This window comes from Sus scrofa, chromosome 10, assembly GCF_000003025.6.
Source record: "Sus scrofa isolate TJ Tabasco breed Duroc chromosome 10, Sscrofa11.1, whole genome shotgun sequence".
NCBI classification, from domain to species: domain Eukaryota; kingdom Metazoa; phylum Chordata; class Mammalia; order Artiodactyla; family Suidae; genus Sus; species Sus scrofa.
The window spans coordinates 13,320,169-13,345,613 of NC_010452.4; the positions used below are offsets into that span (position 1 = coordinate 13,320,169).

Consider the following 25,445-nt stretch of genomic DNA (forward strand, 5'->3'; position numbering starts at 1 on the left):
AAAATATAATTCATGTGAGAAGAGATGGGGGACAGATGAAAAGCACAGAAAGTTTTGTTTTTAAGGTAGTCTGGACGTCTAGTAAAGGGTTTTGCTGGAGCAGAGTTAATTCAGAAGAATGTAGATTTGCTCTAGCACTGCAAAGAGGATAAGAGCAGGGCTGATGTCCTGAGCAAGCAGAGGGGTACAGGGCACCAGTGGAGCGGGGCAGGCCGTGTCGAGCCCCCAAATGGAGTATATACCTACACCTTGATTTTAGATTCCTGGTCTCCAGAACTGTGAGAACACAAATTGCTGTTATTTTTAAAGTCACCCAATTTGTGATCATTCGTTACAGTGGCCACAGGAAACTAATACACATTTTGGTACCAGTTAGTGATACCTTAAAATGTAGAAGTGACTTTGAAACTGGATAATATATACAGGCTAGAAGAGTACCCAAAAGTTGTTACATGGGAGCTAAGCTAAGAGTTTGTTTCGGGGGCAAACTGAAATATTTGTAGACATATGAATGACACTGTCATAGGCTGAAGGGGTGAATACTCATTCACTCACTCATTAAATATTTATGGATTATCTTTCTTGTAAAAGACAGTATGAGGCATTATGATAGTTTACAAGACCACCTCATTCCTTGATGTTATGAAGCTTACATTGTAACAGGGGAAACAGACATTAAAAGCTAATGACACAATTAATTACAATGATGATCTGTGCTATTAGGAAGTACAGAACAGTAGATGAACAAGGAGAATTTTTTAGCAGAAAGTTAGCATTGCTGTCTATATTATTCATGAATTAATGCAACAACTACTCACTCTCTGAAGCCTTCTTAGCAAAAATGATTCCCTGTGGTTTTGCTTAAATCGATCTTTCAAGCTAGAAAAATTACTAGCTCATCTAAAAACATGATTAAAAGCCTAACAGTATTTTAAATGACAGTAAGAACACAAATAATACATTGAGGGTAGACCACCTGCCGTCTAAATTATTCAGCAAGATGGTTCCAACCTTCCAGGCATGAGAGGAAACACCTGATTAGAAAGGAGGGAGAAAGGAATATGTCTGAGAAAGATTTCATTCTGATTATGGCCCACAAATTAAATGAGAAATACTATATAGCTGCCTCTAAACTAGGTTGTACCATTTGAACGAAGTGGATCTGTGGGTATATGATACGACCGGCTGGAGGATGACAAGTGAGCCCCACTGTGCCTCAGGCCACACCACCACCATTGACTAGAGGGACCTTTGTATATGACCATGCCCTGCCAGATGCCTCTTGGGGGATGGAAATCAGGGGATGGCATTCCAATTCACCTCACATGTAAGGCGCATAAGAAGGAGACCTCAGACCTCCTTAGACACTAAATTCCACAAGACTGGAGAATGTTAACTTCTTTTATTTTTGTTTTAAAGTGGAGTTCCTGTTATGAAGCAGCGGAAGCAAACCTGACTAGTATCCATGAGGATGTGGTTCGATCCCTGGCCTCGCTCAGTGGGTTAAGGATCTGGCATTGCCGTGAGCTGTGATGTAGGTCACAGATGCAGCTCAGATCTGGCGTTGCTGTGGCTGTGGTGTAGGCCAGCAGGTGCAGCTCTGATTTGACCCCTAGCCTGGAAACTTCCATATGCCATAAGTGCAGCCCTTAAGAGAGAAAAAAATGGAGTTCCTTTTGAAAAAATGTGGCAAAATTACTGTAACAACAATAGCAATAACAAGATTTTAGAGTAGAGGCTTTTCCCCTCCTCTTAAGAAAATTACTGTAGTAGAGTCATTTTGTTCCCAGATATGTCTTTAAGTCTACTTTTGAAGGGTAGGGTGAGTATTTTGTTTTTGTTTTGTTTTTCATCTTTTGTCTTTTTAGGGCCACACCTGCAGCATATGGAGGTTCCCAGGATAGGGGTCCAATGGGAGCTACTGCTGCAGGCCTATACCACAGAACGCAGGATCCGAGCCACATCTGTGACCTACACCACAGCTCACAGCACCTCCAGATCCTTAACCCACTGAGCGAGGCCAGGGATCAAAGCTGCGTCCTCATGGATACTAGTCAGATTTGTTACTGCTGAGCCATGACAGGAACTTGCCACGACAGGGACTTGCCAAGACCAGCTCAGCAGGATGGGGCTGAAGAATGGGTGCTGTGAAACTTAAGGGGAAAAGTTAACCTAAAACAAGACACAGAGACATTTATCTTAAATAAAGGTGGGAACTGGGGGACTCAAGGTCTCAGGGACCAAGAGTGACACCTCAAGAAACCACACAGCTTTTATTGTGCTCTTTAGGATGATGTCAAGTGAGGAGGGGGCTATAGGTGGAGGATATAGGGTTTTTAAAATTATTTTGTTAAGTTATTTTATTATTTTAAAAGTCACATAGCTGGTAGATGGTTAAGCTTTTACTCCAACCTTTAGGCACATTTAACAATCATTAGCATTTGAGTGAGCCATCTATGCAGAGCATTTCAGAGAATCCTCACTGTGCTTCGCAAAGGCACGCCTATCTGCGGCAACCCTGCTTGCCTCGGTTTGAACCTTTCTCTTTGCTAATGCATATTCTGCTAATGACCCCTCTTAAACCACTTGGCCATGAGGTTCCTCTCTCTCTTATTCTTTTGAAGACATATCATTCTTGTGCAAATGGTGTGCCAATCTACACATGTCCCCGTGCCAACGCATTTTGTCCTCATTCAGCTGGCCCTATGAATAGCTTATGCCTTTAGGCCTTTGTTCTTAAGCTTAAGTCATTTACCAGCACTGTGACTGTTTTTCAAGCAGGAAGATGGGGTAAACGAAAGCAGAACAAGATGGAGTTTTCAGCAAAGAGGCTAAGAAAATATTGTAGAAACATGTCTCGTGACAGGAACTCTGAGTATTTTTATATGAAATAAAATTTCATTCTAATGCAGATTGGGGAAAATTCCAGATCAGTAATAGTTCTTTCTCATGTAATACCTGAACTGTATTCCCTCCAGGTTTTCATAAAGCTGAAAAAAATTTTAATCTTACCTGATTTCAACCCACACAAGATTGCTCTAGTTTCTCTTGCTTGCTGCTCTATGTGCCAGTGGGTTATAGCTTTGAATAACTACCATGAAGTACAGAAGGTATGCTTTTTTTCTCTTAAATAAAGTATCTATACCAAATTAGAAGTGACACATCATTGTCCCAGAAAAAAAAAAATTTTTTTTTAATGTTCAAATGAACCTCTGTAGAAAGAATGTTTTAATGGAAAGCACTTTAATCAAATTTTTAACAGTTACCTTGACTCTTTTAACACAAAGTTTGCAACATTCTGCTAAAGGTGGTGGGCCCTAAACAACTCCAAGTGGCTGAAGCTCAAAATGTCCTACAAATTGCACGACAAAGGTTGGCTGAAAAACAAAGAGGTTTGCAGCTGGTAAGACTTTTTTTCCTTTTTTTTTTACTTGTTAAATGCTCGACATCTTTATGAACTGCAAAAACTTCAGGAAAAAGTCATTATCTCAAAAGAGTTTATCAGTTTAGGATAAAATGAAGCTAATAACAAAAGGTAGTGAAGAGATTCATCGGGATTAAGTAAATAATATAAATACTATATGTACAGGTCTTAACGCCCACCACATAGTAACATACTCATTAATGTTAATTGTATCAATGATGTGTTAATGTTCACTCACCAGATTTCTCCCAAGAGATCTTCATAATATCAGTTTACCAAAGACGTAGGATCAATCCACGTTTTAGGGAGTTCCCGTCGTGGCGCAGTGGTTAACGAATCCGACTAGGAACCATGAGGTTGCGGGTTCTGTCCCTGCCCTTGCTCAGTGGGTTAACGATCTGGCGTTGCCGTGAGCTGTGATGTAGGTCGCAGACGCGGCTCGGATTCTGCGTTGCTGTGGCTCTGGTGTAGGCCGGTGGCTACAGCTCCGATTCGACCCCTAGCTTGGGAACCTCCATATGCCACGGGAGCAGCCCAAAAGCAAAAAAAAAAAAAAAAAATCCACATTTTAAAAAAGCTGCTTAACCTGTTTATGTTAATTACTCTGTTGCTTTGTAAAGCATGGTTATTTCTGCAGTGTCGATTTTAAATTAAAACAGAGTATCATGGAGTTCCCGTCGTGCCTCAGTGGTTAATGACTCCGAGTGGGATTCAATCCCTGGCCTTGCTCAGTGGGATAAGGGTCCAGTGTCGCTATGAGCTGTGGTGTAGGTGGCAGATGTGGCTTGGTTCCCATGTTGCTGTGGCTGTGGTGTAGGCCAGTGGCTGTAGTTCCAATTAGACCCACAGCCTTGGAACCTCCATATGCTGTGGGTGCAGCCCTAGAAAAGACAAAAATAAAATAAAATAAGTATCATTATGAGAACTAGAAGAGTGAGATCACCAATTCCTACCACTTTCTATAGCTCACATATAGTTTCAGGAACAGCAGTCTAGCAGGTGCATTCATCCCACTGACACCTTTTGTTTACCTAAACAGTCCTCCCCATCTCCTACATTTTGATATACTTATCGACATTTATCATTTAAAATCTGAACATCCTTGTTCTCTTGAAAATTTGGAACATCCGGCAGTCCTAGGCTAGCATTCTCACTTGGTTAGAATAAGCTCACTTCAGGCATTCATGTTACCTGCCTGGCCCATAGGCATTTTGTTGCAAGCTCTCAAATATGTAAAAAGCGGTAGACATTTTTGAAGGAAATTAACAAATTTGAACTGAATTTATTTTGTGTTGATATGCAGTTTTATTGCTGATATTCTGTTGTAGCATATGTTCTTATCTATATAGAGATGTGCTAATAGCTACCATTTATTGAGCATGTACTATGTTCCAAGTACTATGCTTTATATACATTTTTTCATTTAATCCCCAAATCAACTTTCAGAAGTAGAGGTTTACAGATGAGGAGACTAAATTTGAAAAATTTAGTAAATTTGCTCAAACACATTCTAACCTGCCTGTCTAAAGCTCACATGCTCAACCACTTCACTATAAAATATTTATATCCAGGAGTGATAGTCAAACGATCTAGCAGTCAGCATGGCACAGTCACTAACCAATTAGAATGAACACTTGTCACAGAGTGGAAGCAGGATTCTAGTGGCCACCAGCTGAGATAGAAGATGGGGTATAAAGCCAGGACGGGCAGAGTGTAGGGGTGGACATGCTCTCCAGGGCATGGGGATCCCCAAATAACAGCCTTATTTCTAACCCCAGTACATGTTAATGAATGGAATAAATCCAGGAAAGGAGAAAGTTCGTTTCAAAACTTAAAGAAAAAATTAGACATACAGCTTGATAAAATAGGGAGTTCAGGAACAAAGAATTTTTAATTTAGTGAAAGTGTTTTGGTGGGTTTTTTTTTTAAATAATTACTTGAAACTCTGTGTGAGTAAATTTTAAAATCTTATGATGTGCCTGATTTTCCAGTTGCTGAAAGTCAATTAAAAAAAAAAAATGAAGCTGAAAGCCAAAAATCATGGATGTAGCAAAAGCAGCACTCAAAAGGAAATTTATAGCTATAAATGCCTGTATTTGAAAAGAAAGATCTCAAATCAATAATCTAACTTTACACATTAGGGAACTAGAAAAAGAAGAGCAAAATAAACCCAAAACTAGAAGAAGGGAAAAAATAATAAAGGTTAACCAAAGATAAACAAAAACATAAAATCAAAAAACAGAAAAATCAATGAAACTGAAAGTTCTTTGAAAAACATCAAAATAAAACTTAAGCTTAGATTCCTAAAGATTGCCCCCCAAAATCCTATTAGAACTACTAAACATGTCCAGTAAATCCTCAAGATGCAAGATCAGTATATAAAAATCAGTAGCATTTCTATACACCAACAACAAACAAAAAAAAAAAAGAAATTAAAGAAACAATCCCATCTGGAATTGCATCAAGAAGAATAAAGTACCTAGGAATAAATTTAACCAAAGAGGTGAAAGATCTGAGCACTGAAAACTATGAGATGTTGATAAAAGAAATGGAAAAAGACACAAACAAATGAAAAGATATTCCATGCTCATGGGTTGGAATAATTAATATCATTAAAATGTCCATACTACCCAAAGCAGTTGCTAGACTGTATGATATCTCCATCAAAATTTCAGTGACTTTTTTCACAGAAATAGAATAGACAATGCTAAAATTTGTATGGAACCCCTAAATTTGTTATCTTGTGTCTCCTTGATGATAACCATTTTAACAGGTGTGAGGTGATATCTCATTGTGGTTTTGTTTGATTTTCATTTCCCCATACTTAGTAATGCTTAGCATCTTTTCATGTACCTGTTGATCCCAGGTCGTCTTTGGAAAAATATCTCTTTATTCCTCTGCTCATTTTTTTTCCTTCTTTTTTTCCTTTTTTTATAACTCAGTGAATTTTATTACATTGTAGTTGTACAATGATCATCACAACCAAATCTTATCCTCTGCTCATTTTTTAATTGGATAGGGCTTTTTGGTTACTGAGTTGGATAAGTTATTTATATAGTTTGAATGTTAACCCCTTATCTGATATATGGCTTGCACATTTTTTCTCCCATTCTGTAAGTTGCCTTTTCATTTTGTAATTGTTTCTTTTGCTGTGCAGAAGCTTTTAAGTTTTTGTAGTCCCATTTGTTGATTTTTGCTTTTCTTGTTTGTGATTTGGTGTCATACCCAAAAAAGTCATTTCCAAGACCAGTGTTGAGGAACTTCTTTCCTACATTTTCTTCTAGAAATTTTACAGTATCATTTTTTGGGGGGAGGGTATTTTTAAAATTAATTTCTAATTGGTTTTTTTTTTTTTTGTCTTTTGTCTTTTGTCTTTTGTCTTTTTTGTTGTTGTTGTTTTGTTGTTGTTGTTGCTGCTATTTCTTGGGCCGCTCCCGCAGCATATGGAGGTTCCCAGGCTAGGGGTTGAATCGGAGCTGTAGCCACCGGTCTACGCCAGAGCCACAGCAACGCAGGATCCGAGCCGCGTCTGCAACCTACACCACAGCTCACGGCAACGCCAGATCGTTAACCCACTGAGCAAGGGCAGGGACCGAACCAGCAACCTCATGGTTCCTAGTCGGATTCGTTAACCACTGCGCCACGACGGGAACTCCTCTAATTGGTTTTTATGAGTGGTGTAAGATAGAGGTCAAATTTCATTGTTCTGCATGTGTTTATCCAGTTTTCCCAACATCTTCTGTTGAGGAAACTATCCTTTCTCCACTGGGTGTACTTGTGGTTCCCTTGTTGAATATTAGTTGACCAAGGGGATTTAACTCTGGGCTCTCTATTCTGTTCCATTTGTCTATGTGTCTAATTTATGATAGTACCATACTGTTGTTATTAGTATTACAGATATGCAACTGATTGCTGTATGTTGATTTTATATCCTACAACTTTGCTAATACTGTTGATTAGTTCCACCAGTTTTTTGGTTGACTCTTTGGGAATGTCTAAATGCAAGAACAAACTGGGGAAAGCCACTTAAGAATTGTTTCTCAAAGTTTAATTGTGCACCAGTTTACTTTTGATATTGAAACTCAATTACTTAAATTCATTACAATCTTTAAAAAAAAAAAAAAAAAAGAATTGTTTCTTTGTTTGCTACAGTCATATGGGATTGGCCACCAGAATCAAGTGCTCAAGGGATGCATCTTGTATGCTGTATCCACAAGGACTGTGACACCAGATGTGTACGCAGGCTCCTTCCAGGAAGACATGAATGACCTAGAGTGGGCTGGAAGGAGAATGTAGAGATGACACTCACCAGCATCCCTGCTCTTTGGGAAGATTACATCAGCCTCTTAAGGTGTGCTGAGTTAGAAGCCTGTTCCTCAGGCAGCAGCCTCTTTCCAGCCAAGACCGAAGGGACATTTCTCTCTGCCCTGAGCCCTGGAGGAATAGCCAGTTAAAATGTGTTTTTTTGCTGGTAGTCTTCTGCTGGGCCTCACGCATATAAGCTAGGTGTTTGGGGGGGGCCTGTCCCCAGGTGGAATTCCTAAATGTTGGGACACTAGATGTTGGATCCAAAGCCTTTGCTCCTCAGAAAGAAGCCGAGTTCTGATTTCATGCCATTGTATGTCACTGCTCGGGGCGGAGCTGTTGTGAGAGTACCTCAGCCTTTCCTACTGGTTTCAATGTGGGCATTTTCTCACTTGCCCAGTGTGTAGGAGTGTCTGGATTTCTTTAGCTAGTTTCCGAATTTATTTCAGAGAGCATTTCTCCTTGTGTAGCTGTAGATTTGATGTGTCCACAGGAGGAGGTCAGTTCCAGAGCCTCCTTTGTCATCACCTTGGACCGGAGCTCTCCTTGTACTCATTTTTGATGCTTGACATTTTCAATTTTGGTATTTATTCAACTCTCCTGATAGCCATGACTTTTTGTGTGTCTATCCAACATGTGTTTATCCAACATATTTCTATTTACAGTATTGTTCTTTTTTAAAATTTTATTGTAGTTGATTATAATGCTGTATTAGTTGCAGGTGTATAGGAAAGTGAATCAGTTACACATGTACATATTATCTATTCTTTTTCCCATATAGGTTATTACAGAACAGTGAGTAGACCTCTCTGTGCTATACAATAGGTCCTTGCTAGTGATCTGTTTTGTAAATAGCAGTGTGTATGTGTTAATCCCATCCTCCCAGTTGATTCCTCCCCCTTCATTTGTTTTTACTGATATTAAATGGTAGAGGAGAGAAAGGGAAACTGCAAATCCAGTCAGAACTTTACGCACTAATACTCCATATTTCCTTCCAGCTCTCAACTACAGGCTTCTTGAGAAGTTTCTAATATTTTAATGCATCGAATTCAAAAAATGATATTTTATTTTATAATGATTTTTATTTTTTCCATTATAACTGGTTTACAGTGTTCTGTCAATTTTCTACTGCACAGCAAGGTGACCCAGTCACACATACATGTATAGATTCTTTTTTCTCACATTATCATGCTCCGTCATAAGTGGTTAGACATAGTTCCCAGTGGTATACAGCAGAATCTCATTGCTTATCCATTTTTTAAAATTTTATAATGATTTTTATTTTTTTCCAAACAAGGATATTTTAAATGTATATTTTTTACTGTTAAATTTTAAAATTGATTGTACTAGTTAACTTCATTAGTTTTAAACTCTTTGTTGAAGTTTTCTGCTTGTGTGCTATCTCCCGTTTCAAAAATGGGTTTGTTGTTGTTGTTCACTTGGGCCCTAATATAAAATTACTTCCAAAAAAAAAAGTCTCAGGAGCTGTGGGGGGAAAGAAAGAATACCAGAACTTCTTATATTTCATTAAGAATGTTACCTTAGGGAACCACAGTGCCTGTCATATAATAGAAATTTCCTGTGTTTAATTGAATCAGCAAGCCTTACACTTTAATATTTAAACAACTCACTAGATCATGAGTAGCAAAGGGAGAGTTTTCTCAGTGTAATCAAAACAAGGGGAATGAGCAAGCAAACAAAAACAATGTAATATATAAAAGTGTAGGGAGTTCCGTTGTGTGGCAGGGGAAACGAATCTTCTTGGTATCCATGAGGATGCAAGTTCGATCCCTGGCCTGGCTCAGTGGGTTAAGGATCCGGCATTGCTGTGAGCTTTCATGTAGGTTACAGACGCAGCTCAGATCCCACATTGCTGTGGCTGTGGCTGTGGCCAGTGGCTGTAGCTCTGATTCGACCCCTAACCTGGGAACTTGCATATGCCGCATATGTGGCCATAAAAAGGAAAAAAAAGAAAAAAAGAGTAAACAACTAGGTCATTATTATGGGTGAAACAGGAGTAAATATTAAATCACTAGAGTAAGCATCCAAAAATAGCTAATGGGTATATTTTTGTCTATTTTCACCAAGTTAACATCTTAAAAATCGGAGAAATTACAAATCACAAACTGTACTCAATAAGCACAATTTTGTATGTACAGTTATATATACACGTCATGTTCATGTCTCTGTGCTAAACCCTGTTTTCAGAGTTCCTGTTGCAGCTCAGCAAGTTAAGAACCCAGTGCTGTCTCTGTGAGGATGCAGGTTCAATCCCCAGTCTTGCTCAGTGGGTTAAGGATCCATCATTGCCACAAGCTGCAGCAGCTTGCAGTGTAGGTTGCAGATGCAGTTTGGATTTGTTGTTGCAGTGGCTATTGTGTAGACCGCAGCTGCAGTTCTAATTTGACCTCTAGCCCAGAAACTTGCATATGTATGGCCATTTTTTTAAAAAAGGAAATATACAATAAACCCTGTTTTCAGAGAATTTGTGACGACATGAAAATCTCAAAAATATAAGTAACAAATGGATAATAAGACTATAAGACCACAACCCAAGAGATAATATCAGGCAATTTATAATTACTTCTCAAATGGAAAGCCAAATACCATATGATATCACTTATATCTGGAATATAATATATGGCACAAATGAACCTTTCCACAGAAAAGAAACTCATGGAGTTGGAGAACAGACTTGTGGTTGCCAAGGAGGAGGGGAGCGGGGAAGCTGTGAGATGGGCTGGGAGTCTGGGATTAATGAATGCAAACTATTGCCTTTGGAGTAGATAAGCAATGAGATCCTGCTATATAGCACAGGGAACTATATCTAGTCACTTATGATGGAACATGATGGAGGATAATGTGAGGAAAGAATGTATATGTGTGACTGGGTCACTTTTCTGTACAGTAGAAATTGACAGAACACTGTAAACTACCTATAATGGAAAAAATAAAAATCATTTTAAAAAATAAATAAAATTATTGATAAGGAAAATAAATAAATTGCCAAAAAATTACTTCTCAAATGACTGTTATAAACAGTAGGTCCGTGTGGATTTGACAAGCTGAGACTTTATGACAGCTGGAAGTTGATAAAGATTTTAAAGAATACCTACGATTTACATGCATTTAAGGGAGGAACCGGGTATAAGGAAAGGAAACGAGCCAAATTCCAGAAGCCAGGAAAGTTAGGGAATATTCATAAAATATGAAATAAACCATTCTGGCGCTGGTGTAATATTATGGAACAGGAAGTGAAATCAGAAAGGAACATGGAGCTTATTGTGACGGGGCCAAAATATTGGACTCTCTCTTTGGGCAGCCATTTCTAGAAAAATTCACCAAGTGTTTTTGAGAAAGAGTGTTATCCAGATAAGCGGTAATTTAAGAAAATTATTTCATCAGCTATTCATGAAAATGTTTTCTACTGACGGCCTAAGGATAGTTTAATAGTTGCTTCATGTCATCGGCCCAACCTCAAAAACTCCTAGTGGTCAGTGTATCTGGGATGAGAAACGTTCAGTCAGTTGAGAAAGAACCTGAGTATGATACAAAATTTTCTGTGTGAAAAATAAATTTAAAAAGGATGGATCTTCAACCACTAAGACTGTAAGGAAGCCTGTTGAAGAAGATGGCATTTTAAAACACCTTCAATATCAAGGAATCATTTATTTAATTACTATAATGTGTATTTGCATTGGTAATTTAAGCTAACTTGCCAGGAAGATTTTCCAAGATGTGAAATGAAAATGGTTACACATTATATTTGCATAAATGACAGATAAACTCTTGTGGCAAAATGAGAGTAAAAATTTGTCTCAATAATGGCTTGTCTTTCAGGTTGAAGAACATCTGCAGGTTTTGCAAGCAGCCTACAAAGACATTGTTGCTGAAAAAGAACTATTAGCTTATCGAAGAAAACTGGCCACCAGGCGCTTGCAGTGTGCATCTATCTTACTAACCGCCCTGGAAGATGAAAAGGCATGATTTTCTCCATTGCTTTCTACCAGGCTTGAAAAACCCAAGATGTTATTTTCAGCTGAGGTTTTGTCAGATAATCCCTTAAAACTATCTTACTATTAGCTTCTTATTGAGATCAGTAGACAGTCTTTTTTTTTTTTTTTTTTTTTTGTCTTTTTAGAGCTGCACCCATGGCTTGTGGAGGTTCCCAGGCTAGGGGTCTAATCAGAGCTGTTGCTGCCGGCCTACACCACAGCCACAGCAACGCGGGATCCAAGCCATGTCTGAGACCTACACCACAGCTCATAGCAACGCGGGATCCTCAACCTGCTGAGTGAAGCCAGGAATCGAACCTGCAACCTCATGGTTACTAGTCAGGTTTGTTAACCACTGAGCCACAACAGGAACTCCAGTAGAGAGTCTTAATCAGATAAACATACAGGAGGTCTTGATTAGGTAATCTTAAAATAAGGGTAACAGACTAAAAAGACCAAACGTTATTTTCTCTTGTTCCTAAGATGTCCTCACCCTTTTGTCTGATGAGGCCCCAAATAGCAAACCTGCCTGTGAGCACGCCTTGCCTTGTCCTTTTCTAGCAGAGAAATAACCCAAACTGAATGTATGAAGCATGGGGGGCGGTGGGGGGGGGGGTGCTGAAAGAAGGCGTATCATTTGGAAGGAAGAAGAAAAGTTTATTTTGTTCTGTCACGCTTCTGATCTCTTTTATCTCATCTTTTCATTTCTCTTCAAATTCATCTGTTTTCTCTACACTTCAATCTCTCGTGAGCTGACTAGAATCTTGCTTTAGTCACACCTTAGCTATCTCAAAGGATCTTACAAAATTCTCAAGATAATTTCAACTTAGTTTATTTAAATAAATACATCTCACAGAAGACTCCTAGAGGGCAGGTAGAAGGAGGTTCTGAACTGCAGCCCATCAGAGGGAGATCACAGCCCCCAGAAGATGATTGACAGCCTCGTGAGCCACGTCCATGCTGAGAAGCAGTAGAAAAGCAGCATTACCTCACATTTTAAGCTTCCAGAAGGTGGAGTTCTTGCTCAGTGTGTGTTATTTCTCAATCAGTCAAGCACATACATGGTTGTAGGAGGAGACTCTTCAGCCAAAGAATACGAGTTCAGATCCCAGCTGTACTCTTCAGAAGCTTTGCGAACTTGAGCGAGTTGCTCCACTTGCTCCCTGGACTTGAACATCTTGATCTTAAAGTCAGTGGCTTTTACTTAACAGCATATTGGAAGCATCAGATGAGATGTTCAAAGTAAGATATCTATTAGTTAAATAAGGATTCAAAAAATATTAGTCAATATCATCCCCACACACCATTAATGATACATTATAATGGATTGATATTTTAAAAGTTATCCTTATGCTTTATTTTACAAAGGATTTGAAATGGCTATCAATCTGAGCAAATAGGACTTAATCACAAATCCAAGACGAAGGCTCATGTTCTCAGAAAACAGTTTTTTAATATCATCCACGATTAATGGTAGTACGACTACAGCATGAGAACAGTAACAGCAATAATAGATCTTCCTGGAGACCATTAGAATCTAAAATGTCTCACAGTAGTATATTTTATATTAAACTTCAATAACTTTTTATTTTAACATTTAGACTCGATGGCAAGAAACAATCGATCAAATAGACCACAAGTTGGAAGGAATCTTGGGTGACATGCTTATTTCAGCAGCGTGCATTGTCTACAGCGGAGTGTTAACAGCAGAATTTCGCCAGTTGATTGTGGATAAATGGGAGACTCTTTGCACTGAAAATAACATTTCTTTGTCTCCTAACTTTTCTTTAATTGAAGTCATGGCAGAAAAACATGAGGTACTAACTTATTTCTGTTATCCAGTTAAGTGGTTGTTGTTAATTTGGATTTTGGTTCTTCTTTTCATTTTTTGAAGTTTTTATTGACATATAGTTGATTTACAAGGTTGTGGTCCTTTTTGCTGTACAATAGAGTGATTTGGTGATAATGTACACACATCCATTCTCGTTCAGATTCTTTTCCCACATAGATGATTAGAGCATACTGGCTAGAGTTCTCTGTGCTGCACAGTAGGTCCCCGTTGACCAGTCATTCCATATGCCTCAGTGTGCATGTGCCAAACCCAAACCTCCAGTCCATCCCTCCGCCCCACACCTGCCTCTTTGGTAATCATAAGCTTTTCAAAGTCGGTGAATCTGTCTCTGTTCTGCATTTAAGTTTCTTTCTATCCCTTTTTTAGATTCCACATGTAAGTGATATCATACGATGTTTGTCTTTCACTGTCTAACTTCACATAATCTGATACCATGAGTAATATTCCATTGTGTACACGTACCACGCCTTCTTTATCCACTCCTCTGTCAATGGACATGTAGTTCGCCACCATGTCTTGGCTACTGTACATAGTGCTGCATTGAACATATCATTTCTAATTATGGTTTTCTCCAGACGGATGCCCAGGAGTGGGCTTGCTGGATCTAAAAATAGAAATAGTCATTCTATTTTTAGTTTTTTGAGGAACCTCCATGCTGTTTTCCATAGTGGTTACACCAACAGTATAAGAGGGCTCCCTTTTCTCCACACTCTCTCCAGCACTTGTTGTTTACAGACTTTTTAATGACGGCTATTCCAGGTGGTGTAAGGTGCTACCTCATCATAGTTTTAATTTGTATTTCTCTAACAATTAACGATGTTGAGCATCTTTTCATGTGTGTTTTGACCATCTGTATGTCTTCTTTGGAGAAATGTATACTTAAACCTTCTGCCCATTTTTGATTGGGTTGTTTGTTTTGATTTGGATTTTGTGTGTGTGGTTGTGTGTGTGTGTGCACGTGCACTTTTTGTCTTGAATCATTTTCCCAAATTATTTTATATATAAAAATATAGAAGTTTGCTCTGGGCTATAAATTTTTTAAAATTGTGCTTCTAATACTTCAATTATTTACATCTCCTGTTTCTCATCCTGTAGCCAAAAGCCAAAAATACCATTTTTTCTCATTGTATAGAGAATAAATATAGCCATTTTCTCTCCCTGAAACCCCATAAATTAATAAGTTTGGTGAACTTATCAAACTATAGGTAGTTTTCTTAGAAAAAAAACTGGAAATAGAGATTTCACATTTATCAATTTTTCCAAAAAAATTTATTGTCTATCTATCTATCTAAGTTCTCTGCTAATGGCCAGAAGGTAAAAGAAAAGGAAAAAAAAAAAAAGCACCTTTTTTTTTCATCCCTAGAGAATAATTTTAGTTTGGGTCTCCCACTGATAAACAGAGTATCCAGCCTACAGACTCTCAGGAGCAAATACTGGCTTTTCATTTTCATAATCCTAAGAACAAATTTAAACTCAAATATGCCAGTGATTACATTAGGTGTAAATGGACTAAATGGTTCAGTTAAAAGTCTAAGATTGTAAAACTACATAAAAGTATAAACCAAAGCACAAAAGGGAAACCATGTTATTTAGAAAGGGCACATTTAAAAAAAAAATTTTTTTTGTCTTTTTGTCTTTTTTAGAGCCACACCCTGGGCATCTGGAGGTTCCCAGGCTAGGGGTCAAACGGGAGGTGTAGCCTCCAGCGTCTTTGACCTACACCACTGCTCACAGCAATGCTGGATCCTTAGCCCACTGAGCAACGCCAGATCCAAGCTGCATCTTTGACCTACACCACTGCTCACAGCAATGCTGGATCCTTAGCCCACTGAGCAAGGCCAGGGATCAAACCTGCGTCCTTATGGATTACTAGTCAGATTCATTCCCACTGAGCCATGACGGGAACTCCAGGACACATTTAAAACATAAAAACTAATGACAGTAAAAAGGTGGGAAGAAATTTTCAATAGATTACCAAAAAAGGAACAAAAAAAGACTTTAAGGCAAAAAAAATTACTAGAATTAAATCAGCTTTTGTTAAAATAAGAATTGGTTTTCAGAGAATTATGCACAAATTGATCACATATCCTGTGGCCACCCCTCTTCCCTCACCTGGCCTTTAAAAATGCTTTGCTAGGAGTTCCCCTCATGGTTCAGTGGTTAACAAACCTGACTGGCATCCATGAGGACACAGGTCTGATCCCTGGCCTTGCTCAGTGGATTAAGGATCCAGCGTTGCCACAAGCTGTGGTGTAGGTGGAAGATACGGCTTGGATCTGGCATTGCTGTGGCCCTGGCGTAAGCTGGCAGCTGCAGCTCTGATTGGACCCCTAGCCTGAGAACCTCCATATGCTTCGGGTGCGGCCCTAAAAAGAGAGAAATACAAAAAAATTAAAAAATAATAAAAATGCTTTACTAAAACCCATTGGGGGGTGTGGACTTTATGAGTACTAGCTGTCCCAGGCTCCTTACCTGTCGCCCTCCAATAAATGCTGTGCTTTCCTCACCACAACCCAGTGTCAGTAGATTGGCTTTACAACAAGCAGGAGAGTGGACCCAAGTTTCCCATTGCATCTTTGTTGTGATGAGCATTTATCCTTACTGATAAACAGAGAAGTGTAATGTTCTGAACAATTACTCACCTTACCAAAATGTCATACCCTAGTTTTAAATTGTTCATTTCTCTAATCCTTTTAAAGACTCGATTTTCAAAAGGCAGAGAACCTAGAGGACCCTTGGGTAGGCTGTAGGATATTAAAGATGTGAAGAAGTTTCTGAAACAGTGAAAGTACTAATGATTTCATTCCAGATCCACCAGTGGCATCATCAGGGACTACCTCTTGGTCAGTATTCAACCGAAAATGCCATCTTGATCAAGAACGGCCTGCAGTGGCCACTGCTGATTGACCCACATAAGCAAGCACGCAACTGGATCCATCAGATGGAAGGATCTAGGCTGCTGGAGCTCTCCACCGAGGACAGCAATTACATACAAAAAATTGAAAATGCTATGAAAGTTGGAGGGAGAGTCCTTTTGCAGGTATTTAGACAAGATGGCCCAATTCCCTGACTCCAGGAAGCCGACACATACACTGCATGCACTGAGCACAAAGACTAAGCACTTTAAGAGACAGGTAACTTTCTCAAGGGGGAAAAAAGAAGAAAGATAAAAAAATAAATAAATAAATACAGTGATTGTACAATGTTCGGTTCTCTCACCTCTGCCTTTCACTGGTACCTGGATATTAACAAGATTTACATGTTTTAAATGCTATGCCTTTTCCGCAGATTCGTTCATTGTAAAATGAATTTTGTTTGTTTATGTCTTGTTGGGTTTTTCAGAACCTCCCCGAAACATTAGCTCCAAGTTTGAAGGCAATTTTGAAGAAGGATATCTATCAGAAAAGAGGACAATATTTCATAAAGATTGATGATTCTGAGCTTGAATACAATGCCAAATTTAGGTAATGTCTCTCACAGTTGAACTGAGTCCAATGTTTTGTATTTTTAAAGCAACGTAATCTTGAAAGCCCTGTATTTCAGTCCTGATAAGCTTCTCTTGGAGGAAAAAAGTAAGATGGCATTTGAACGTCCTTTTTGGTTGTGCATTTCCAGTAGCGCTCATTAGTGTATGCAGAATAGAGAACAGATTTTTACATATGAAGTCATTCCAAGCCAAGAGTTTTCAAAGTGTGCTTGTTAAAAGCCATGGGTTCATGATGTCTGCAGAAGCTGTGAAGGTAGGGCAGCAACCCCCTTCATCCCACGGAGCTCAGTTTGATCTGTTTGTGTAGCATTTTATTTGGACAGAAGAAAGCTTCTACTTTGAAAAATCAAAATCCACATTTGATATCTAGAGCAAAAAGAGATTTTTATCTGGCAGGTAAGAACATCGTATCTGTATTCCAAGCAGTGATGGACCTCGGGGAAACCGGCCCACCAGCCATTCTCACGAAGCACTACTATGTAGCCAGATTTAACTACAACCCAAATACAGTTTCCACCGGAATAAGACGTTTGAGTTATCAGTCATGTGCATTCTCTTCTTCAGCTTATCATCAGAAGATTGCTGGATAAGCAAGTAATCAGCAAGAATTAGAAGTTGAGGCTCACGGTCCCTAGCCTGGTACATTGAGCTTCTTTACAGAGACTTTGAAAGACTGACTCTACCAGGTGGTCCTGACTCTTACATCTGTTGGTCAAGGGACACTCGCCCTTGGGCAGAGCTGTCATATTCTTGCTCCACACAGAATCTTATTCTGTAGAATTCCCTCTTCCAGCCTCCTTTCTTGGGTTAATAAAATATTTTCCAGAGCATATTTCTCAAAGCATTTCTAGGTATTTAATAGGAGTCACTCAAAAAAGGAATCCTGTACTTTTTTAAAGCACGAGGTTAGACAAAGTTAAGCAAGATTCCTTCCCACAAGGCCTTAAAAATCTCTTAAAAAAACCCTCTTCAGAAAAGAGTGTTTTATAGAAGACACTTTAGCAAACACCATGTTAATTCATGCATTCTTTCTCCCTGAATACAATATGATTAGGCAACAGCTCTAGAAATAGCAATGAAGTAACATCGTCCTGAATTGATAGCCTGGTCCCCACGTTTGAATTCTGTGTTTGAGGAGGTAGTGGAGGGCACTGTTTTAGAGGGCAGAGTGGTGACAGATCCCCATTCTGTCACTTCCTGGCCATGTGATTTTGGCAATTTGTTTAACTTCTCTAAGCCTCAGTTTTACCCTTTATTAAATGGAACAAGGAATCCTCCCTGTTTTGTTTCATTGCCATGAAGACTAAACAAAATCCAAACTCTAACCACTCTTGAACGCTCCCACTGGTACCACCCTGCTCCAGGCCACCTGAGCATCCTTCTTGCCTTGCATCTTCCCTCTGCACAGGCCACTCTCAAGAGAGCAGCTAGTTGGTCCTCTTACAAAAGATTATGTCTCTCCTCTTCCAAGATCCCTCCATTGTCTTCTTACTCACTCAAGGTAAAAAGCTACTAGATCTTTACAATGATCTGGTAGCAAGTCAAAACTCTCACCATGTAGCATTTTTCTTTCTTCTTCCTTATGCTTAGACCAAATATAGTAAGGACATAATTTACAGTTGTATTTTTAAAGTCATATATAGCAAATGTATTTACATAGTATAAATTGAGAGCCTACTTTGTGTACAAAGCTAACACTAAAAATTAATCTCGTTAACTTCCAGAAGAAATATTTTCCTGTTATTAAATTAGTTTCATTTTTTTTCTTCTGCACATCCTTGAATAACTGATGCCTTTCTTATGTTTTAGGTTATATGTTCGTACAGAACTAGACAACCCATATTTTCCTCCGTTCATTTATAATTTTGTTACTGTGATAAACTTCACGGTAACATTCCAAGGTTTGCAAGATCAGCTCTTATCTACTGTGTTAGCTCATGAAGTTCCTCATTTAGAAAGTCAACGTTTCCAGCTCTTGGAGAGTATTTCCCTTGATGCTACGATTCTTAAAGAACTGGAGCAAAAAACATTAAATTTATTACAGAATGCACAAGGTAAGTTAAGATATTTAGTGATGTTAGTAGACCCTTGCAAGCTTTTGTAAATGACAGAAGAAGAATTAAAAGGACCAGGATGTGAATTGTTACCAAATAGACCAGATCTCCACCTCCGTCAGGTCCTGAGTAACGTAAGTGAACGGCCTCATTTCCAAAATTAAAACAGGAGTTCCCGTCATGGCTCAGAGAGAAATGGATCTGACTAGTATCCATGAGGATGAAGGTTCCATCCCTGGCACTGCTCAGTGGGTTAAGGATCCGGCATTGCTGTGAGCTGTGGCGTAGATCGCAGAGGCAGCTCGGATCTGGCTTTGCTGTGGCTGTGGTATAGGCCAGTGGCTACAGCTCCGATTGGACCCCTAGCCTGGGAACCTCATGTGCCTCGGGTGTGGCCCTAAAAAGCGAAATAATTAATTAATTAAAACATTGTGAATTTTGATATTCCTCAATTCCTACCTCTGCTTTAGCTCATTACATCATAGAAAATTTGCCGCCACGTAATCAGTCGAAGTTGTAAGAAAAAAAATCTTTGAGAAACTGGTTAGTTCCCTCCTCACTCCGTGCCTTCTCTCAGGTACCTGACGTCTGTTATATGTATCAAGTGAGATTATAGAAACCAAAAGATTAGATTTCCCCCCAATTTTAATAACTAAGATATCAAAGGACACAACCCAGTGACATATATATGCCGTTAAAATATGGCATTCATTAAAAGAGCTGGAGAAATCTTTTTCCTCTTCAGCACAAGAGACACATGGAGCTAGAGATGACCACACTGGACCAAGTCAGACAGGGAAAGACAGACGTCACAGGACTTATGTGTGGAATCTAAAAAAAAAAAGGATAAAAATGAACTTATTTGCAGAACAAAAACAGACTTTGAGAAGAAATTTACGATCACCAGTGGAGACAGGTGGGAGTGAGGGACGGCCTGGGGGATTGGGACACGCATGTGCGCACTGCAGTAAATGGAATGACTGTCCAACAGGGACCCGCTCTAGAGCCCAGGGAGCTCTACCCAATATTCTGTGATAGTCTATAGGGGAAAAGAATCTGAGAAATAAAAAAAAATCAATTATTTAATTGCTTTCATAATCTTTTCTCATAACCCTAGAAAGATGTTTTAGGAACTGGTATCTGTCATTATCAAGAACTAGTTATCTGGGACTCAGTAGTCCCATCCATGTTTTTATGGATTCTAATAATGATAAATTCACTATCACCTCTCCAGGATCTACTGAGATGTACAGAAAACACTAAGACTAGTTCAGCAGGTTCATAACCTTTGACATAAAGCCGCCTTGCTTTTGTGAAATGATGAAGATCTTACAAGACTTTACATTTTTCATTAGAACCACAAGCTAGAATCGATTTTTTTTTTTTCTCTAGGACGACGCTCGCACTATATGGACGTTCCCAGGCTAGGGGTCAAATCAGAGCAGCAGCTGCAGCCTGCACCACAGCCACAGCAACGCCGGATCCGAGCCATGTCTGTGACCTCCCCCAGGGCGTGGCAACGCCAGATCCTTAACCCACTGAGTGAGGCCAGGGATCGAACCCTCGAATTCATGGATGCTAGTCAGGTTCGTTACTGCTGAGTCACAACGGGAACTCCCAAGAATAAATGTTGAAATGGGTAAAGTAGTGGGAAGCATGACGTCACCCTCAGTTGTCTTCCTGAATGTTGCTCCTTGACTGTGTCATTGTCTTGACCAGTCCCAGAAAGATGTGTGTTCAGAGGAGAATGTTTTACAAGAAAGGAAATCTGTAAGTCAATTTTTGCAAACATTATTTACCAAAAAGGAAAAAGGACTCAGTGTCAAAGTTCATTGTACCCTCTGTTAAAAATATGGCCAAATCCTCACTTAGAAGTCTATTTACTAGCGAACTTTGAAGACACATTTATGCCTGGACCGATTTGACTTTCTTTTCTGTGTTAATTACCCCTCAAAAGCTGTTTCTTTGTAATGCATGACTAAGCCGTGATTCTATTAATGACAGGCCTAGTTACATGGACACAGTTTCCATATGTCTCTGCACAGGACTAGAATCATAGCTGGTAACTTCTTAGGAAGCCAAACCAGGACATCAAGGTATTATGTAAAATACATAGACGGTGACACAGTTGATCTAAGGAGATTCAGAAGCACAGCCTCTTCCATGTTCTGAACCACTATTTGACAAATGTTCTATTTTGCTATAAAATTTTCCTAAATTGGACAACAGATAGATTTAACAAGACAAAAGATAAGTTCTTTAAGATAACACACATTTGTGGACTATATGCTGTTACTATGCCTTTGGTGTTTTATTCCTTACCAATTTTTCCTCATAGAAGAGTCTGAGATATTTTTTAAAAGCTGCAACATTTTACTAATAGTGGTTTTAATAAATTGTTTCCAGAAAAAAAAAAAAACCTCTCTGAAAAGACTCCTTGATTTTGAACATATTTTTTCCCCTCCTTCTTTCCAAGTTTTAGTAAAATAGATCATCCACACTATCTCTTTTCCAATATTTTATCTTTGGTGTGACTTCTTACACCCCATGGGAAATGGTGAGGAAAAGTAGCAACTCTTAAGAGGTGGCCCACAGCTGAGGTCCAGATTACTTAGAAAGCTTTAGCTACATCAGTAAGAATATGGCATCCAGATCATGGAATGTGATAATTCCATGGGTCCTTGCAATGGCCCTATCAAGCTATGTCTAGTTGCCACATTTCAAGAGGGCTCTTCTCAAATTAAATTGTGTCCAGTGGTGAGCATTAAGGGGTCTAGAAGTAGTATCATCAGAAAAAAAAAAATTTTTAAGCATTTGAAAATGGGAATGTTAGCCCATAAAAATAGTAGAGTTTGAAATGAAGATAAAAGTTCCACTGTACACAGTGGGTTAATGATCCAGCTTGTCTCTGTGGAGGCACCAGTTCCATCCCCAGCCCAGCATAGTGGGTTAAGGATCTGGTGTTACCGCAGCTGTAGCGTAGGTCACAGCTCCGTCCCAGAAACTTCCATATGCTGTAGGGGCAGCTAAAAAAGAAAAGTAATGGAGCTATCAAAGTTGTCTTAAATATTTGAAAGAGATAGAACTATTATCTATGCTTCTAAAGCAGTACTTTTTCAAAAGGTGAGTGGCAATCTATTAGTGGAATGAAACATCACTTTCGTTGGCCATTATCACCTTAATTCATTTAATAAAATAGAATATAATGGAAAATATCAAAATGCATCACGTGAAATAATAGCGCTGCTATTATTTATGAAAATTTTATTTTCATTTTCTGTGTGTATGGGTCATGTGGAAATGTGTTCCTTATGATGAAATGGCTACTTATTATGTGCATATGATAAAAATAGAATCCACAAACATTGACTATAAAGAAGAAACTGGAGTTCCCATTGTGGCGCAGCGGAAGCAAATCCGACTAGGAACCATGAGGTTTGGGGTCAATCCCTGGCCTCACTCAGTGGGTTAAGGATCTGGCGTGGCTGTGGCTGTGGTGCAGGCCAGTGGCTACAGCTCCGATTCAACCCCTAGCCTGGGAACCTCCATATGCCTTGGGTGCGGCCCTAAAAAGACAAAAGACAAAAAAAAAAAAAAAAAAAAAAAAAAAAAGAAGATGAAGAAACTAGAGAATGGGAAGGGGGAGCATGTGAACTATTAATCAGTCTTTTTAGAAATATGACCTACTTCATGTCCAAGATAAAACCAACAAAAAGTCAACAGTAAAAACAAAGAGTACAGAATGAGGAAACTGCCTTTCAGTAAATCCCAATGGTTTTTATTTAAATTCATTTTTGTATTTGTCTTTAGGATTTATACTAGATGATGAGGAAATTATAGAAATCTTAAGAAAATCCAAGATGACTTCAAATGAAATTTCAAAGCGATTCGAAGCAACAAAAAAAGCGGAAAGTGAAATTGAAGCGACACGGAAACAGTATCTTCCTATTGCCACTCGCGGCGCCCTCCTCTACTTCCTCGTGGCTGGTCTTGCCCAAGTCGATTACATGTACCAGTTCTCCTTGGACTGGTTTCGTCAAATTTTTGTTTCCTCAGTGGTTTCCAGAAGCAAAGAGCAAGAACACAGGGTGAAAAGGGAGACAAGATTTCTGAAGAAAAGACATGAAGTTAAGCTCTCAAAAGAGCCTAAATTAGAAAGTGAGAAAAAGCCCTTAGATGGACATCTTAAAAATTCAATAGACAGGTTGACAAAAAATATTTTTCAGGTAAGATAGTCTTGAATGTGACGTTCGCATCCTGATGTGGTCTAGCTGGGTTAGTCTAACAGAGCTGCTCTCCCTGCAGGTGGTCTCTTCCGCTCTATTTAATGAACATAAACTTTGCTTCTCCTTCGGGCTTTGCACTGCAATCATGAAAAACAATGCTGATGGAAATGTAATGCAGGATGACATGGGAGTCCTACCGGTTGAAGAATGGCACATGTTCCTTTATTCCAGCATGCTAGTAAACGTGAAAGGTGTAATGCCCCAGCCTAAACTTAACAGTAAGTAAAAGCAACGGCTCTGGATTGACTAAGAAGCCATTAAACACATTTCCTGAAAAATACTGCAAGATCTCCAAGGTGCTGCAAGTCAATGCTTCTGTGTTAATTAAACTAAAAGCAGCTCGAGGTCAAGTGCAATAACTAATTCATCATCGTACCCCCTGCACTGTTAACTCAGTAATTGTTTAATGAAGAAATGAATGATCATTGCTAGGTTATTACAATTCTAATCTACAAATACCTAAAACTAGTCAGTAGGGACACACAAACACACACACATACAGATTAAATACAGAGGAGTTGGAACTTTACCCTCCTAGCTATAGTTACCTTCCGTTTCTTATAAAAATTCCCTGAAAACATGAACCACAAAAACCATGCTTATCCAAAAAGATTACATAAAATCATTTAAGTGTTAGATCTTTTCCAATGCTCCTGTGTTGTATATTTTTAAATGTATTTCTTTTTTAAAGGATGGTGAAATAACACAAAACAATTTACTATCGTAGCCACTTTTAAGTCTACAGTTCAGTGGCATTAGTACATTCATATTGTAATGTTATAATTTTAAGTTAGAAAACATAAAAATTAAAGGCAGGCTGACATTCTACTGAGGAGGAAAAGGTGGTAACTTGGAGTAGCCTTTGTCAGTTGTTTTGAGACTATTAGCAGAGACTAGAATTTCAAATGAAAATTGAAAAGAGTTGCTATGAAATATATCAGACATTTGGATAGTTTTGTTTTTTATTTGCTTTCATCGTACCAAAGCCTGGTACGTGGTAAATATTTGGTAAATGATTGTTGAATGTTGAATCAATGAATGTTCTTTTGAATTTCATAAGATTCTTTTGCTTGCAAAAAAACAAAACCATACAAAAATAGTTCAATGGCTTTTTTAAAAAATTGCAAATATATGGGAGAATTCTGGGGTATCTCAGAAAAATCAAGGAAAATGTGCCAAGCACCAATATGAAAAGAACCACTGACTGCTGTTAACATTACTCGACTTTTGGAGTTCCCGTTGTGGCTCAGTGGTTAATGAATCCAACTAGGAACCATGAGGTTGTGGGTTCAATCCCTGGCCTTGCTCAGTGGGTTAAGGATCCGGCGTTGCCGTGAGCTGTGGTGTAGGTCACAGATGCAGCTCAGATCTGGCCTTGCTATGGCTGCGGTGTAGGCCGGTGGCTACAGCTCCGATTAGACTCCTAGCCTGGGAACCTCCATATGCCACAGGAGCAGCCTTAGAAAAGGCAAAAAGACAAAAAGACCAAAAAAAAAAAAATTACTCAACTTTTAATAGTTTTCAGCCTTTGAGCTTCACAGTTATAGACTCCATATTTCCAAGAGGTTGAATCTGAGTGTCATAGCCTCAATTACTCGCCCACAACCAATAGACAAGATAATAAGATAATGCAGCAAAACAGGCACCAAGGGGCTCCCACTGTGGTGCATATGCACACTCTGGTATATGAAATGATTGGCCAATAGGGAACTGCTGGAGTTCCTGCTATGGTTCAGTGGGATCGTAGGTTCAATCCCCACCCCAGCACAATGGTTAAGGATCCACCCTTGCTGCAGCTGTGGCATAGGTCACAACTGTGCCTCTGGTCTGATCCCCGGCCTGGAAACTCCATATGGTATGGGACAATCAAAAAATAAAAATAAATCCATAGAATGTTTAAAAAACAAAACAAAACAGGGAACTGCTGTATAACGCAGGAAACTCTACCCAGTGTTCTGTAATAATCTATATGGGAAAAGAATCTGAAAGAGAAGGGGTGTGTGTATATGTATAACTGAATCACTTTGTTGTACAGCAGAAAT

The 25,445-nt window shown here is 38.9% G+C and overlaps 1 protein-coding gene across 1 annotated transcript in view; it reads left to right on the forward strand.

The window, feature by feature from the left end:
• Window positions 1-25,445, forward strand: part of DNAH14 (dynein axonemal heavy chain 14) — a 341,496-nt gene that overhangs the window by 272,167 nt on the left and 43,884 nt on the right. The window contains exons 62-70 of the mRNA XM_021064261.1: window positions 2,979-3,110; window positions 3,308-3,403; window positions 11,570-11,710; window positions 13,326-13,541; window positions 16,386-16,616; window positions 16,919-17,040; window positions 18,873-19,117; window positions 22,928-23,343; window positions 23,423-23,621. Of these exons, the coding sequence (XP_020919920.1) occupies window positions 2,979-3,110; window positions 3,308-3,403; window positions 11,570-11,710; window positions 13,326-13,541; window positions 16,386-16,616; window positions 16,919-17,040; window positions 18,873-19,117; window positions 22,928-23,343; window positions 23,423-23,621 (1,798 nt within the window). The remainder of the gene's footprint in view (window positions 1-2,978; window positions 3,111-3,307; window positions 3,404-11,569; window positions 11,711-13,325; window positions 13,542-16,385; window positions 16,617-16,918; window positions 17,041-18,872; window positions 19,118-22,927; window positions 23,344-23,422; window positions 23,622-25,445) is intronic.